General features: G+C 43.3%; 1 protein-coding gene across 3 annotated transcripts in view; it reads right to left on the bottom strand.

Annotated features, from left to right (window-relative positions):
* PDE1B (phosphodiesterase 1B) overlaps positions 1-16,267 on the bottom strand; it is a 382,256-nt gene that overhangs the window by 330,862 nt on the left and 35,127 nt on the right. For all 3 annotated transcript variants that reach the window (XM_040425861.1, XM_040425860.1, XM_040425863.1), the window contains exon 2: positions 8,875-8,983. In XM_040425861.1, coding sequence (XP_040281795.1) covers positions 8,875-8,983 — 109 coding nt within the window. The remainder of the gene's footprint in view (positions 1-8,874; positions 8,984-16,267) is intronic.

Raw genomic sequence — 16,267 nt, 5'->3', positions numbered from 1 at the left:
AAGTTATATGTATGGCCAATGTAAACTCACAAAGTTGTAACAATTTATAATAAGTGTAACTTGTCAGCTTGGGAGGAATATGCTGGGTGTGTTTCTATTGTGCTATTGTCCCATTGTGTGTTTAAATGGTGATGTCTGTCCTGTTGTATACACATGTGTATTGGCGATCTCCCTTTGTCCTGAGAGATAATTGGATTGCTCTTCAGGTTGTCTCCGGGACAGAGAGGAGGAAACCATGATGCATTGTGGGGATATGTTGTATCTGTCCTATGTCACAGTCTTCATTCTGGTCCCCTAGGGGCGTGTACACCAGATGGGCTTGGTTGTTTTATACCTCCCTGTGGGCGGACCTGTATTTGCAAACAACTGTAATAAAAACCAGGCTGGGTGTGCCAGGACCTCAGACCACTGCTTGACCCTCAACACGGAGCATTGTCTCGTTATTGGGGGGATCCGCTGTAAGCTGTTAGAGACTGATTGCCAGGAGTGTAAGCTGATTCCTGTTCGTCTGCTAGCAGCTATTCGTGAGATTCCAGTTTGGAGTGCTACTTTGTATCCAGTTCAGGAGTTTGGTGTTCTGCAGTAGCTGTGCCTGTCTCTCAGAAAGGGGCACATCGCCTAAACGGATTTTAACCCCTTGTCTGCTGAAACGGTCCGTTACAGCCTGGTTTAATAGGGTTGATCATGCTGACAGATGCTAGCCGCATGTAATCTGTATCTGTGGTGGAGGTTAAATTATGGGCCCAATATAATTTACCATATTTCTGTAAACAAGGCATATGGCAGTCAATAAAATATAAATTACATTAATTACATATGTGCTGAAGGTACTGTAGTTACATTTCTTGTAGTGAACTATGATAGACGCTTTCATTACAGTTCTCTCGGAGACAGTAGGCCACCAAGGTATATGGATGGTTTGTAGGATTCAGTGTACAGTACGGCTACTTGTCGGAATCAATACTTACATCAGTTGTAGGCATCTCTTGCAAAGGTCATTTTATGTGGACCTACTGAAAGAATAGTCCATGCACATAACTACTGTACACAGGAGTCATCGCTTAGCACAAGCACAAGTTAATTAGGCTATCATCTCTTCCTCATGCCCAGTGAGCATGTAAATCTCATGTACATTACACCTATGAATACCATCTCACTTATTAATCTTGACTTATCAAGAGCAGCCAGGGTTAAATCAAGTGCCATGTCCCTCAGCAAAACACCTGATCGGTCTGTAGGAGAATAATGCTAGACCGCTCTGGACCGTAGTATTCTTAAAACACGAATTGGGTAAGGTAATATGACATCACACCAAGTAGTGTGGAGGAACACCAAGCTGACTCTATCCTTGAAGGCCCTATTGCAATATACAGAGCCCCCTACTTTGATAAAGGTGACCCCCATGCAGGAACCTAGCTGTATTGCACCCTCTATCTCTAACCTATTGTCCCAATACGTTTCCCCAGTTAATATTGATTTATCAAAGGATCAGTGCAATATAAAAAATTTGCATTGTGATAACCATATACATGTGCAGTATGCAAGGGATTGGCAAAGACATACAGAACATATCACTATAACAGAAGTAAAAATGGTGGTAATGTACTATACATACGCTGCGTGTGGGCAGGTCAGCATCCACAAGAAGCAGAAGTAATGCCAAAATGATTGCCCCCAATAAATGGTCACGTGCAGTTCTAGAATTACCAGCACAAAATAAAAGCAACCTGTAATGAGCACATAACACTGCATAGCAGTGCTACAGGGTGCCTAAAAGGACAGTGCCTATATATTACCACAGCGGACATTTGCGATGAGTTCAAGTGAAAAGTGTGTAGCAGCTAAATGTTGGTGGATCTGTGGCATGTAACCCTTCTAACCATGCTATAATGGAAGTATATCATGTATTACCACTATTAGCCATATACAGTGAAGAACAGAAGTATTTAACCCCTTAAGGACCGGGCTCATTTTCACCTTCAGGACCAGGCCATTTTTTGCAAATCTGACCAGTGTCACTTTATGTGGTGATAACTTTAAAACGCTTTGACTTATCCAGGCCATTCTGAAATAGTTTTTTCGTCACATATTGTATTTCATGACACTGGTAAAATGGAGTAAAAAAAAATCATTTTTATTTATAAAAAAATACAAAATTTGCCCAAAATTTTGAAAAATTTGCAAATTTCCAAGTTTCAATTTCTCTACTTCTATAATACATATTAATACCTACAAAAATAAATAGGAAAGAGACCCCCCCCTGCGCTCCTATTGTATAGATATGTGTAAATCTACCTGTTTAGGGAGATCTTGCTGCTTAATGTCTAATAAGGAGCTATTGTTCTCCTTAGGTAAGTGTATACAAAATCCCTTGGGGGATATGGGACATAGGCGCTGGTATACACAATCAGAAACAGCTAGTCCTTTAAGTTGGCACTATCACTTAGTGCCAGCCTGAATAACTGAGTGGTTAGCTGCAAGAATAGGTTATGCCAAGATAAATAAATATGAATAAATATGGGGATCGGAACATATAATCAATTGGTGACGGTGACAAGAAGCAGATAAATTATAATATATAAGTATTTGCACTGGGAGTTGAACGGTGAGGGAAAGGTTAATACTGATATTACTAATACCGTTGGTACCTTGTCTTTCCTCCAAAATGTTCCCTTGGTTAATGTTCCACTATGCCGTTTCTTGTTTCTGAGTTTCTCTTGTTGTTCCTATGGAGATGCTGTTATCCTTTCAAATCGCGGCGTCCTTCTTGCTCACCTGCCAGCAGCAGCGCGGCCCCCGGCCTGAAGCACGCGCGGCGCGAGGGAGCTTGGTCTGTTACCCGGGAAACCGCTTGTGGTGACGTCACCGATACGAGTACAGGGGCCTCCGTAGGACAAAAGACTGTTACCTACGCGTTTCAGAGCCTATCGGGCTCTTTCGTCAGAACCCTGATTTTTGGTTGCCCTATATTACACGTTTTGTTATTTACAACATTTATCTGACAGGTTAGATCATGTGGTAATTTTATAGAGCAGGTTGTTACGGACGCGGCGATACCTAATATGTATACAATTTTTTTTATTTATGTAAGTTTTACACAATGATTTCATTTTTGAAACCAAAAAAATCATGTTTTAGTGTCTCCTTAGTCTGAGAGCCATAGTTTTTTCAGTTTTTGGGCGATTATCTTAGGTAGGGTCTAATTTTTTGTGGGATGAGATGGCAGTTTGATTGGCACTATTTTGGGGTGCATATGACTTTTTGATCGCTTGCTATTACACCTTTTTGATGTAAGATGACAAAAAATGGCTTTTTTTAAGCCGTTTTTATTTTTATTTTTTTACGGTGTTCACCTGAGGGGTTAGGTCATGTGATATTTTTATAGAGCCGATCTATACGGACGTGGCGATACCTAATATGTATACTTTTTTTTTATTTATGTAAGTTTTACACAATGATTTCATTTTTGAAACAAAAAAAAACATGTTTTAGTGTCTCCATAGTCTGAGAGCCATAGTTTTTTCAGTTTTTGGGTGATTATCTTGGGTAGGGTATGATTTTTGCGGGATGAGATGACGGTTTGATTGGTACTATTTTGGCGTACATGCGACTTTTTTGATCACTTTTATTACCTTTTTTGGGAAGTAAGGTTGGCAAAATTTCAATTTCCTCATAGTTTTTTTTTTTTTTGGCGTTCACCGTGCGGGGAAAGTAACATGACCGTTTTATAGATCAGGTCGTTACGGACGCGGCGATACCAAATATGTGTAGTGTATTTTATTTTTTTACTTTTTATTCAGTGATAAATGTTTTTTTTTATCTTTACTTTTTTCACTTTTTTTTACATTTTTTTTACCCAGACCCACTTGGTTCTTGAAGATCCAGTGGGTCTGATGTCTGTATAATACAGTACAGTACACTATATAGTGTATTGTACTGTATTTTATTTACACTTTGTCTGAACAGATTTATGCCTTTAGCACAGATCTGTTCAGCACCATGGACAGCAGGATGCCTGAGAAGGCGTCCTGTTGCCATGGGAACCTTCCCCGTCTGCCACAACTGAGCAGACGGGGAAGGGGAGGGAGGGGGGCTCCCTCCCTCTGTGACACCATCCTGTCTGGGGGCTGCAAAGGCACAGAGGGAGCTCCCTGACTGTTAACCTTTTCCATACAGCGATCCCGCCTGCCGCACCGCCCGCCTCCCGCACCGCCCGCAATCATTCAGGGGTGCAGGGGGGGTTAAAAAAACATTTTTTTGGGCATTTTAAAGTTTCTGATCCCTGCGGTCAGGGACCACTGAGATCAAAAACTGCAGAAAGCGCTGCAAACCGCAGGTCTGAATTGACCTGTGGTTTGCTGCGATCGCCGATACGGGGGGGTCACATGACCCCCCCCAGCGTTGTGACAGGATGCCCGCTGAATGATTTCAGCGGGCATCCTGTTCCGATATTAACCCCCGCCGCAATCGCGTTTTAAACCCATGACGTACCGGTACGTCATGTGTCCTTAAGGACTCGGGAAACATGCTGTACCGGTACGTCATGTCTCTTAAAGGGGTTAAACACCTTGCGATTTTGCATATTCTCCCACTTAGAAATCATGGAGGGGTCTGAAATTCACATTGTAGGTGCATTCCCACTCTAAGAGACAGAATAAATTAAAAAAAAATCTGGAAATCACATTGTATGATTTTTAAAGAATTTATTTGTCTTGCACTGCTGAACATAAGTATTTGAACACCTGAGAAACAGCAAGAATTCTGGCTCTCAAAGACCTGTTACTGTGCCTTTAAAAAGTCCACCTCTACTCCACTCATTAATCTAACTTAGCAGCACCTGTCTGAGCTCATTAAAGACCCCTGTCCACCCACAGTCAGTCAGACACCAACTACTACCATGGCAAGACCAAAGAGCTGTCTAAAGACACCAGAGACAAAATTGTGGACCTCCACATGGCTGGAAAGTGCTACGGGACAATTGCGAAGCAGCTTGGTAAAAATAGATCAATTGTTAGAAAATGGAAGAGGCTAAAGACGACTGTCAGTCTCCCTCGGACTGGGGCTCTATGCAAGATCTCACCTCGTGGGGTATCACTGATAAGAAAGGTCAGGAATCAGCCCAGAACTACAAGGGAGGAGCTGGTCAATGACATGAAGAGAGCTGGGACCACAGTTTCAAAGGCCACTGTCGGTAGAACACTACGCCATCATGGTTTCAAATCATGCATTGCAAGGAAGGTTCCCCTGCTCAAGTCATCACATGTCCAGGCCCGTCTGAAGTTTGCCAATGACCATCTGGATGATCCAGAGGAGGCATGGGAGAAAGTCATGTGGTCAGATGAGACCAAAGTAGAACTTTTTGCTCTAAACTTCACTCGTCGTGTTTAGAGGAAAAAGAAGGATGAGTTGCATTACAAGAACACCATCCCTACTGTAAAGCATGGGGGTGGTAACATCATGCTTTGGGGGTGCTTTTCTGCGAAGGGGACAGGACGACTGCACTGTATTAAGGAGAGGATGAATGGGGCCATTTATTGTGAAATTTTGACCAACAACCTCATTCCCTCAGTCAGAGCATTAAAGATGGGTAGTGGCTGGGTCTTCCAACATGACAACGACTCGAAGCACACAGCCATTGTAACCAAGGAGTGGCTCCGTAAGAAGCATATCAAGGTTCTGGAGTGGCCTAGCCAGTCTCTTGACCTAAATCCAATAAAACATCTTTGGAGGGAGCTGAAACTCTGTGTTGCTCAGCGTCAGCCCCGAAACCTGACAGATCTAGAGGAGATCTGTGTGGAGGAGTGGGCCAAAATCCCTGTTGCACTGTGTGCAAACCTGGTTAAGAACTACAGGAAACATTTGACCTCTGTAATTGCAAACAAAGGCTTCTGTACCAAATATTAACACTGATTTTCTAAGGTGTTCAAATACTTATGTTCAGCAGTGCAAGACAAATAAATTCTTTAAAAATCATACAATGTGTTTTCCAGATTTATTTATTTTTATTCTGTCTCTCAGGGTGGGAATGTACCTACAATGTGAATTCAGACCCCTCCATTATTTCTAAGTGGGAGAACTTGCAAAATCGCAGGGTGTTCAAATACTTCTGTTCCTCACTGTATGCATACATAAGTCTAAGTTCACATACCTGAACATTAGTTATTAGCTCAATGTGAATAAAATGCTACAGCATGGAGCATCTCTTATCTGTCCAGCTATCTGTCTGGCAATCCCTGATCCATCTATGTCAAAGATGATGCTGGGTCTCAAATGTTGAAGACTGATGACAATCAGATCCTGTCTCAGTCTAGCAGAATTCATTTTGTTGCAATCAAATTGACATGTTCTCAGTTATTGCATATGTAATTAAAACCCTCTTGTCCACCTTACAATAAAATATCTATAATTTAATTAACCTATAGCAAGGATGGCCAACCTGCGGCTCTCCAGCTGTTGCAAAACTACAACTTCCAGCATGCCCAGACTGCCTACGGCTATGAGCCTACAGCAAGGCATGGTGGGAGTTGCAGTTTTACAACAGCTGTAGAGCCGCAGGTTGGCCTATGGTCTTCACGCTGATCAGGAAGGATGCAGAGCTTTTGGTACAACACGCTTGAAGTAACAGGCTTCATCTTCTGAGCAAACTCACCAAGAGGGATCAAGGAGAGTTTCTCAAGGAGGGACACAAAAGAAGCAGTAAAACAGTGAATAAAAAAAAACTACCTACAGTTGTGACTCAAAGTGGATGCTAAAGGCTGTCACCAAAGTGAAGGGACATAATAATTTAAGGTGACACATTTAGTGGCGTGCTCATAGCAACATAGTAAAGGCTAGGATCACATCCTGTCAGGACCTCCGCCACATATTTTTGCAAAAAAAAAGGAAAATATGCCTCTGCATGCAGCACTATTTTGACTGGCAGAATGCCGGAATTCATAACGGAAACCCAACAGAACCCATTATAGTTAATGGGATCCTTCAGCACTGGTGGTGGGTCTGGTGGTCCCATTATACTGGAGCAGAAAAACAGAATTTGGCTGCATATGTAAATCTAGCCTAACTCATCTGTTAAGACTGGAAAAGACATACATTTCATCCATCCAGTTCAGCCAATTATCCTACAATGTTGCTTTGTAAGATTCCCGTGAGGTACGTAGGAGCCTATGTTTCTCATTTTAGACACACGTTTCCTTCTCATCTCTAAATATGACAACAGAACAACTCCCTGCATCAATGACCCTTCTCCAGAAATCTAGTGTCAATAACCACTTGAACTCTTTTAGTGAATTGACCATCACCACCATCTCTGGCAGAGAGTTCCAGAGTCTCACTGCTCTTACAGTGAAGAATCTCCTTCTATATGAGCATTTCTATAACAGCCTGCAAGACTTTTATCCAAGTGAACCCACCCAGATAATCCCTTTTAAGCCTACATTCACTATAAAAAGAAGTGACTGGTCCCTTATGGGTTATTTCAGTATTTGGGTAATTCAGCCATGGAATATGTATGAAAGATGAAGTATAGACAGCGGCATGGGTCATACAACTGGTCAGCCTAGATGCAAACACCTTTTGCTAGTACCCTACTGACCCTATCTGTACAATCAATGGTGTCCCTGGGAGCATCTGCCATTTCCTCTCTCAAGCTAGTTTCACATTTGTGGCACAGCTCTCCAGTAGGCTGTTTCGGCACAGAACAGCCTGCCAGAATTCTCCAGATCCGGCATTGCCAGATGTTGCCGCAATGGCCGCCAGCCCCATTGACTATAATGAGGTATGGCACAGACCCGGCCGCTACCCAGCAAATACGCCAGGTTTCGGCCAAGAAAAAAAACTGAATGTTTTTTGTCCAGACAAATCCCGGCAAATGTGAAAGAAGCCTAAGACTGGAAAGACAAAGGCAATGGAAATTCAGGGGAAAGGTGGGAGAGACAATGATAGGCGCTCCCCTGTACACCTTTGACTGAACAGATAAGGCCAGTAGAGCATCAGCACAAATTGTTTCCATCCAAAGTGGCCATGTGTGGTCCATGCTTCTGACTATACAACATCTGTCTTGACAAATTCCATGGCTGAATTATCCAAATACTGAAATAACCCATAGGAACCAGTCATTTATTTGTATAGTGAACGTAGGATAAAGAGGGATCGTCTGGAAAAGATTCACTTTCAGTAAATGACGATTGCACAAACATACGATAAAGGATTGTAATGGAATGTAATATTAATAAGAAAGTTCAAGTCATAATGCTGAATTTGTGATTTAATTCCAATTACTCTTATGCTCTGCTGGTGTGAAACCAGTTCCTTATATATAAAATTGCGGGATAAATTCCAACATTGAAGACACAACCACCTCGTCCTCCCAGTCTGAAGACTGTACTTTTCATATGTGCCAATAACAATGCATGAAGCAGGGACATCGCCGGCAGTCTACAGATTAGCATATCCTGAGTAACGGCATGAATTATCAGCAATAGCATTTGACACATGAAAGACACAGGGCACGTAATAGACACTTAGAGCTTTATCTGCAGAGGCGACAGAGCAGGTTATGATCAAGGGGTTAATCAGAATCTTACACTGGAGGTTGCCATGGTAATGTTAGCATTAGTGCACTACCATGGCCGCCTTCACTTATATGCATGGAAAAATAATTGTGCTAAATGCAGCATACTCCTCGAAGAAAGACGAGGAGCGAGTGCACCCCGAACGCGTCGGGTGAAATCGTTTTTCTCATGTGATTGGAGGTTTGTGCAGAATGCTTTTGTTTTGCAGGAAATCACTGTTTATCAGCAAAGATGGGATTCCTATGGGTGGTCTGCGCATGTGGGGAAGGAAGTCCCTTAACCCTTGGTATGCCGGGGTACTCACAGAGCTCTCAGTTTGACCCACATCTTCTTGCTTGGGTTCGATTTCAGCTCGAATGGAGACGTGCATCCCTCTAGCAAATCTTTTTCTACACTGGGTGACTCCATCATTCCTGTGCAAAAGAAGAAAAAATAAAACATGTCAGTCCTATGATATACAGGTTTATTTCATCATGTAGGTACGTCACTGATGCCAAATCGAATTTCTCTATCGGGTGAAAGGTTCAGTTACATATGACATGACCGGCGACTTCCCTGGTTTACATACAGGACCTGCACATTTGTGGCTGCTCACCGGTAAAACTGATAGTAAACATGGGAGGAAGACCAAGAAGGGCAACACAACTGATGGACAGCGATGGACAGATCAAGAAAGGCTCCAACAACAAGCACTGATGTTCGAGCGCTGCCTTATTAAACACAGACACTGAAATATACAAAAACGACAAGAGGAGGATCAACCTTAAGCTGCCAGGGCAGATCTGTGCCAGCAAGGAACGGGTTCATGCAAATGATTTTTCTCTCACATGTTCTGTGGTCTCCCTTGCGTCCTTCAGGGAAATCAGTCCATTCTCCTTGCGCTGTGATGGATAAATGTGGGCAGCAGAGGGGGGGGGGACTAATAGCAGCAGCTATAGCATGAAGCAAGACGCCGGCCCCTTCTGCAGAGGGATCTGTACGCGTGTTAGTGAAGGAGATAGAGTATGGTATACCTCTAATCCATGGAAGAACCTCCCTCGGTGACTCTAACAGGTTATCAGTGCCTGCACACATTATCCCCACCTCCCCAAAGACGTCGATGCTGCAGGATTTGTATATGACCTGGGAGAAAAGTCCTGCTCTCCAGAGGTACCACATGTGTCTGCCATGGCAATGTGACAGTTCCTAAAGAACGGATTATACGGCAGGCAGCGTAAAACTGCACTGCAGCAAAAGCACCAAAAGCACCAAAAGCATAATACTTTGGATAAAAGAGGTTGTACTCATTAAATCCAATACTAGATGTGGGTATTAACAAAAATTTGAATATATAAAATCCTATAAAATAGTGCTAGCAGGAAGAAAAGAGGGACTGTAGAGTCCCTGGTTGTGCCCACGTACAAATAATCTGCATAAAACAGAATTCCAGTAAATGACCTGTAGCTGGGTGTCATTTGTATGTATATAGATAGAGCCTTAAATCACAGATAACAATGGGCCTTCCAATGGGTTGCTAAGCAACACCCTGCAAACACACAGTCGCCCATTTAGCGGCAGACCATCTAATATACTTTGTATTCTGCTCCGGAACTATAGAAATGTCACTGACATGGAAATGTAACGAGGCATTCTGAACAATCCCCATTGCTATTCAGGTGATAAGTGGCGGTATGGATATGAAGGAAACATTTGCAGAGTGACTGATTTATCTTTTAAGATAAAGGCCAGTTTCTTGTGAGCGGAATAAAAAGAGACACTTGCATGACGCCACATTTAAATACTTCTAGATACAGCTTCATCAGCATTCTGCATATAAACCTAACCCCAGGCTTTTGAGGCAGGCCAGAAGGAACAAGAATGGAGGATGAGGGTGGTAGTGGCTCTGGCTGCAACATCACAGTGACTAATCTTATACTGTTGCTGGGCCGTGCTAATGACAAGAGGGTGCACCATTTTTTTCTCTGAGGCTCCTGTCTGATAGTAAAAACAAGAGAAAATGGAGCTCATAGTACCAAAAAGTAAAAATATATTGTGGCGAAACCAACCTCGCCACTGGGTTTTGGAGGGGCCTGGCTACTAGCCTCTTGCCCCAGGATTATGGGCCCTCTCATCAGCCAGGCCTCTTTTGTTCACAAAGGACTTGGACTAACTTGAACCCTTGTCTAATTCGTGCCATTTTGGGATGTTAAATGTCTATGTGTATTGAAAAGGGTGGGACATTGTATACGTTGAGTAGGGAGGTCTGTTCCATTGTCTCTATGTGTGTATTGGCGATGTCCTTTGTCCTGAGAGATAATTGAATTACTTCTCGGTTGTCTCCAGGACAGAGGATATTGTGTATTCGCCTGCCTGTGATTATTGTATCAATCCAATGTGAGGTAATTCTGTCACGGGCAGAGGGGAGGATTTTGTGTGGGAGTGTCTGAGTGTATTGTACGTGGTTATTGGCTGTTTTTACAAAACTCTGTGGGTGGTAACCTTGTTGGAAGATGTGCATATAATGCTTGTGTGTTAAAATAAAGAGTTCCTGTTTTTATACCTTCATGAAGTTTTGGCTCATGTTTGGGGGATGGGATAACTACACTCTTGGGGATTGCTATATCACAATACTCCCCTGAGTATAAGCTCTTGTAAGAGCTTGTTCCTGGTTCCTGCTCTCTGCATTTAGGAGAGATTCACCCACTGGAGCCTGGAGCCTTGTCGTAGGTCCAGGGTGGGTAGGAGACGGCGAGACCTCCACCAAGCTTCGGCGGTTCGTGGGGTCTGCAGTGCTGACGGTGTCAAGTGGAGTGCTTGGAGTCCTCTGGAAGCACTAGGAGCACCTATCGACGGAGGTACCCGGTCGGGGTGCTAGGCGTTCCGTTAAATATATTTTATTTGAACATGATTAAAAAGTACATAAATAAGGAAGCCAATAAATATAATGCCTATTACAAAGTGAATGGAGGCAGAGAAAGAGCGCCACCCTGGGATAGCACACAGGTCAGTAGTGTAACATATATGTATGGATCAAAGGAAAATAGTAGGCACAATGGCCAGCCTCTGAACCACAAGCAGTGTAGAAGCTAAAGTACACAGGTGAGTCAATGGTCAGCAAACAAACCCACACGGCAGTAAACAAGGTATGTTTGGCAAATGCGGTAAGATAAACAACAGACCAAGAGATAGAGACCAGGTGTGGTAAGACACCAGAGTCAAAATGCCGTAAAGGTGATAGCGAGAGCAATGGCTCACCTGAAACCAGGACCGTGTGCTGAATTACCCAGGATGGCGCTAAAGCCACTTCCAACAGAACCTATGGCAGGCAATAATACTAATGCAATAATGTCTGTAGTGTCCACTGCAGGATACAAGTTTTAGTAATACAACTGGTGAGGTTGTGTCTAAATGTGAAGAACAGTGTTCCTCACAGCAGTAAAGTCTTAGCAGCCTATGGTAGCAATGTGTGGATGCAATGTGTCTTTAGATAGAGAGTGCCAGGTAGTACTACAAGTGCCATCACTGTTGCTGCCTATATACAGCTAATGGGAGAGGATTATACTGTGAAACTGACTTTTGAACTGTGCCTTTTATTGCTATATGAACTACTCTATCTTTGGTTCAGTAAAGTCTTTGCTTAGTTCAACGTGTGGTTCTGGCCAATGACTACACCAAACATCTACCAGTCCCCTGCCAAGCTGTTCATCATCAAGGGCACCCCCAATTACCACCAGAGAGGAGCAGCCCCAATACCAGAGTGTGCCCTGATGGAAAAAAAAGGATGTTCACTCTAGTCACTGCAAAGCCCTAGGGCATACCAGAATAGAGATTGCCACCAACTGTGAGTACTACCACTACCCTCAAAGACTTCAGTGGCATCAGGTCTCTGCCTCTCCTTCCCCTCCCAGCTCGAACATCCAAGATCCAGGCCTGCTTGAAGTCCTGCTGAAAAACCTACCTTAAGGCTACATGCACACAACCGTTGTGCGTTTTGCGGCGCCCATGTGCGTTCTGCAATTTGCGGAACGGCACGGACAGCCATTGATATAACTGCCTATTCTTGTCCGCAAAAAGAACAAGAATAGGACAGGTTATTTTTTTTTTTGCAGGGCCACGGAACAGAGCAATGGATGCGGACAGCACACGGAGTGCTGTCCGCATCTTTTGCGGCCCCACTGAAGTGAATGGGTCCACATCCGAGCTGCAAAAACTGCAGCTCGGATACGGACCAAAACAACGGCCGTGTGTATGAGGCCTAAGACATAGCATCAGTGCTGATACCACATCTACACGGCAGCGTTCAGGTGAATGAGCAGGAACACTGCCCTCAGAGGCAAGACCATTCATGACATTGTGTCCACAGGGCAGAGCCCTACAGGCCTTGCCACGCATTAGATGCAGAAGTGATGTCATCAGGATAGAGAACCAACACAGTATAAAAATCGTGTGACGGCAATGGAGTGCAGGAAAATGGGGCATTCCACATAACAATCGCTATTAGTAAGTGATAGTCTGTTATTTCCTGTCAATTGATGATGAAAATTGCAAAACCAGAATCTATAAGGCTAATTTATCATGTTTTTATTTCAGAATGTTTCTAAACGGCATCAATCAGTTTAAAAAAAGAAATCTAACACCAGCAGCATAGCCTGATATTTTAGGCTGGGTTTAGTGTTTTTTAGCCTTCTTCTCGTCTTTCTGTGGTGGGTACCTGTATATGTTTAAATACTGTACACAAAAATGTAATTCAAATGTAAACCACGATGAATACGTTCACTTTAGTAAAACAGAGTCCAAAGGATTAATCTTCAGACTTTTTCACCTGCTTGCTGTTTGTTTCCAACTTTTTTGCTGGACAGAAGAGCATGGTCTACCACACTACTGTTTTAAAAAAGGTGGAAATGTAACATAATTTGCACAGCTGTTAATAAAACCACAACTTCATCAATGTTAGGTGTTTTTGCTGATGTCACAAATTCAATGATGTCACAAATTCTTCCTTCAACTTTTGACATGATATTATCCAGAAAACAGTAATGAAAAGAATGATTGCTAATTGATGTAAAACAGTACAGGTAAAATTGTACCTTTATACCTTTATTATATTAGCTTGGCTTACAGTGTTGCGAATGCATAAATGTCCTCAAATGACATGACGTGACATTTCTTTGTAAGAAATAGAATTATGTCAATGACACCTCATGAATTTGGTCACGGTTGTCTCTTAGCCAATCAATTTGTTACTAGGAAATTCGAGCATATAATTTCGGCTTTCTGAAGTGCACCACTCTGGCTGAGCCAACATAAAACATTATGCTCTCAAAGAATAATTCTAGTACCTCCTCTAAATTTCTTAAAAGGGGTTTCCAGATTCAATATTCGTGGAGAGAACCATACTCACCTGCTCCCCACCACTTCATTCTGGCTGCTGCCTCCTTTCTCTGGTCTTATGGTCCCCTTCTGTCAACTTTTGCATGGACAGGGTCACTGCTTGGGGATTCATCACTGCTGAAGCCAGTCAATGGCTGCAGCAGCGCAAGTGACCCTGTCTGTGCAGAAGCTGATAGACAATAATGGAAGTGGGAGGAACCTAGGGAGTCAGAACAGAACGCTGAAAAGCAGGTGAGTTTTGATTTCACCACAGATATTCCAAGCTGAATAAGCCCTTCAAAGATCATGCTGATTAGTATATGAATTTGGAATATATTGTTATATATTTTGTTACTTTTTAAAGTGACCTACAAAGTATATCAGGAGTTAATGGGGTCACACAACAAGAGTGTACAGAGAGCTCCTTATACAAGGAAACAAGCACCAGAATTTCATATTGATCTTATACTGTGCACCACAAAACCCCTTACCAGTATTGGTTCATACCATCATACCAAACCATCCCAAAACTGCTTAGTCAGCACCTGTGGTATGGCACAGCATTGTGATTATATGACCTGGGTCTGAAAATTCTGCCAGGCCAAAATTGATAATCGCCGCAAACGGAGGAGTGAAGTTTAATACTGATTGTCAGTACACTAACCTATGTGTCCAGCTTCCTCTCTTGGCCACCACATTTGCCTCCTGCACAGCAGCAGTTTTGTGAAGCCTGATGAGTCTCTATATATGTGCACGCACAAGGACCAAGTGCACCTGACAGCATCAGACCAAAATCAGAACTGGATTGTAAAAGGAAAGAAAGTTGTCACGGACGTACCGAGACATACGGACGTCCCGGCGACAGTGAATGGCAGGAGATCTGTGAGACTGGCAACACGTGGTTTGATCTGCCAGATTTTCCTTGTGGATCAATAGGTGTCTCTGTTGTTTCTGGTAATGGCACACACCCCTTGCCTCCAGGTGTTGCTTATGTGGTCATTTAACCTTCCTTATTTATAGTTGCTTCTTCCACTATGCTGTGCAGTTTAGAGCTTCTGTGCCTGTGGATTATTTGTGGTTGGATCTCGGCTGAGTTTCTGGTGCTTCCATAGCCTCTTTGAAGTTAGGTCTTTCCTTTCCCTTTTGTATTTTGTTTGGGTTCTGTGTGTTGCATTTCCCTATTGTTTGTATTAGGCCTGAAGTAGACTCCTGTTCGTTCTTCCTTTTGGAGGAACAGGTAGTCTCGTCCCTGACATTAGTTCCAGGGTCCCATAGGGCTAAATAGGACTCTAGGTATTCCTGCGTATGAACTCACCTACCTTTGGGGTCTGTTAATACTGGTAGTCAGTCAGGATTTTGGTTAGGGTTTTCACTAGGAGGTGTCCATCTTCCTTCCCTAGTTCTCAGGCCTGATTCCCTGTTTCCCCCTTCCCTCCTATGCTCGGTGTGGTGTTTCCCTCCCACCCCGAAGTGTGACATTATAAACCGGCAAAACCGGCATTTTTTTTTTGTTTGTTTGTATGCAGCCATGGATCCTATTGCTGCACTGGCAGATCAGCTGCAAGGGCTGTCTTTGGAGGTAGCTGACCTCCGCACGACCGTCCTGCAGATGCAGAGATCACAGGCTGTTGGTCATGGTTGTAGTGGTGGAGACCAGGCCTATCTGGAGCCTAAAGTTGCCCTCCCAGACAGATTCTCTGGGGGACGTGATAATTTATTTTGTTTAGGAAGGAGTGCAAACTGTATTTTAGGCTAAAGCAAACTCATCTGGGGGTGAGAAACAGTGAGTCGGTGTGGATATTTCCTTGCTTAAAGGGAACCTGTCATCCACTTTAGGCCCCATTCACACGTCCGCAAAATGGGTCCACATCCGTTCCGCAATTTTCAATGGGGCCGGAATGTGCTGTCCGCATCCGCATTTGAGGATCCGCACTTCCGCATCCATGCTTCCGTTTCCGCCAAAAAATAGAACATGTCCTATTCTTGTCCGCAATTGCGGACAAGATTAGGCATTTTCTATTATAGTGCCGGCGATGTGCGATCCGCAAATTGCGGAATGCACATTGCCGCAAAACACTTACGGACATATGAATGGACCCTTATGCTGACCTCACTGAGGGCAGCATAAATTAGTGACAGAAATGCTGATTTCAGAAGTATGTCACTCATGAGCTAAAAGTAAGTGGTTGCTGAGAACCAGCATCATAATCATTGCAGCACAGGCCTTGAAAAGAGTCAAATCTACTTGAGAAGAGTCATGGTTATTCATAATCTCTGATGATTGGCAGTTCTCTCCTAGAGAAAAAGGGAGAAAACTAGGTAGAAGACTGTCAGTCATCAGCAGGTGG

The sequence above is a fragment of the Bufo bufo genome, chromosome 3 (genome assembly GCF_905171765.1).
Source record: "Bufo bufo chromosome 3, aBufBuf1.1, whole genome shotgun sequence".
NCBI classification, from domain to species: domain Eukaryota; kingdom Metazoa; phylum Chordata; class Amphibia; order Anura; family Bufonidae; genus Bufo; species Bufo bufo.
This window is presented reverse-complemented; position numbering and strand designations above follow the sequence as displayed.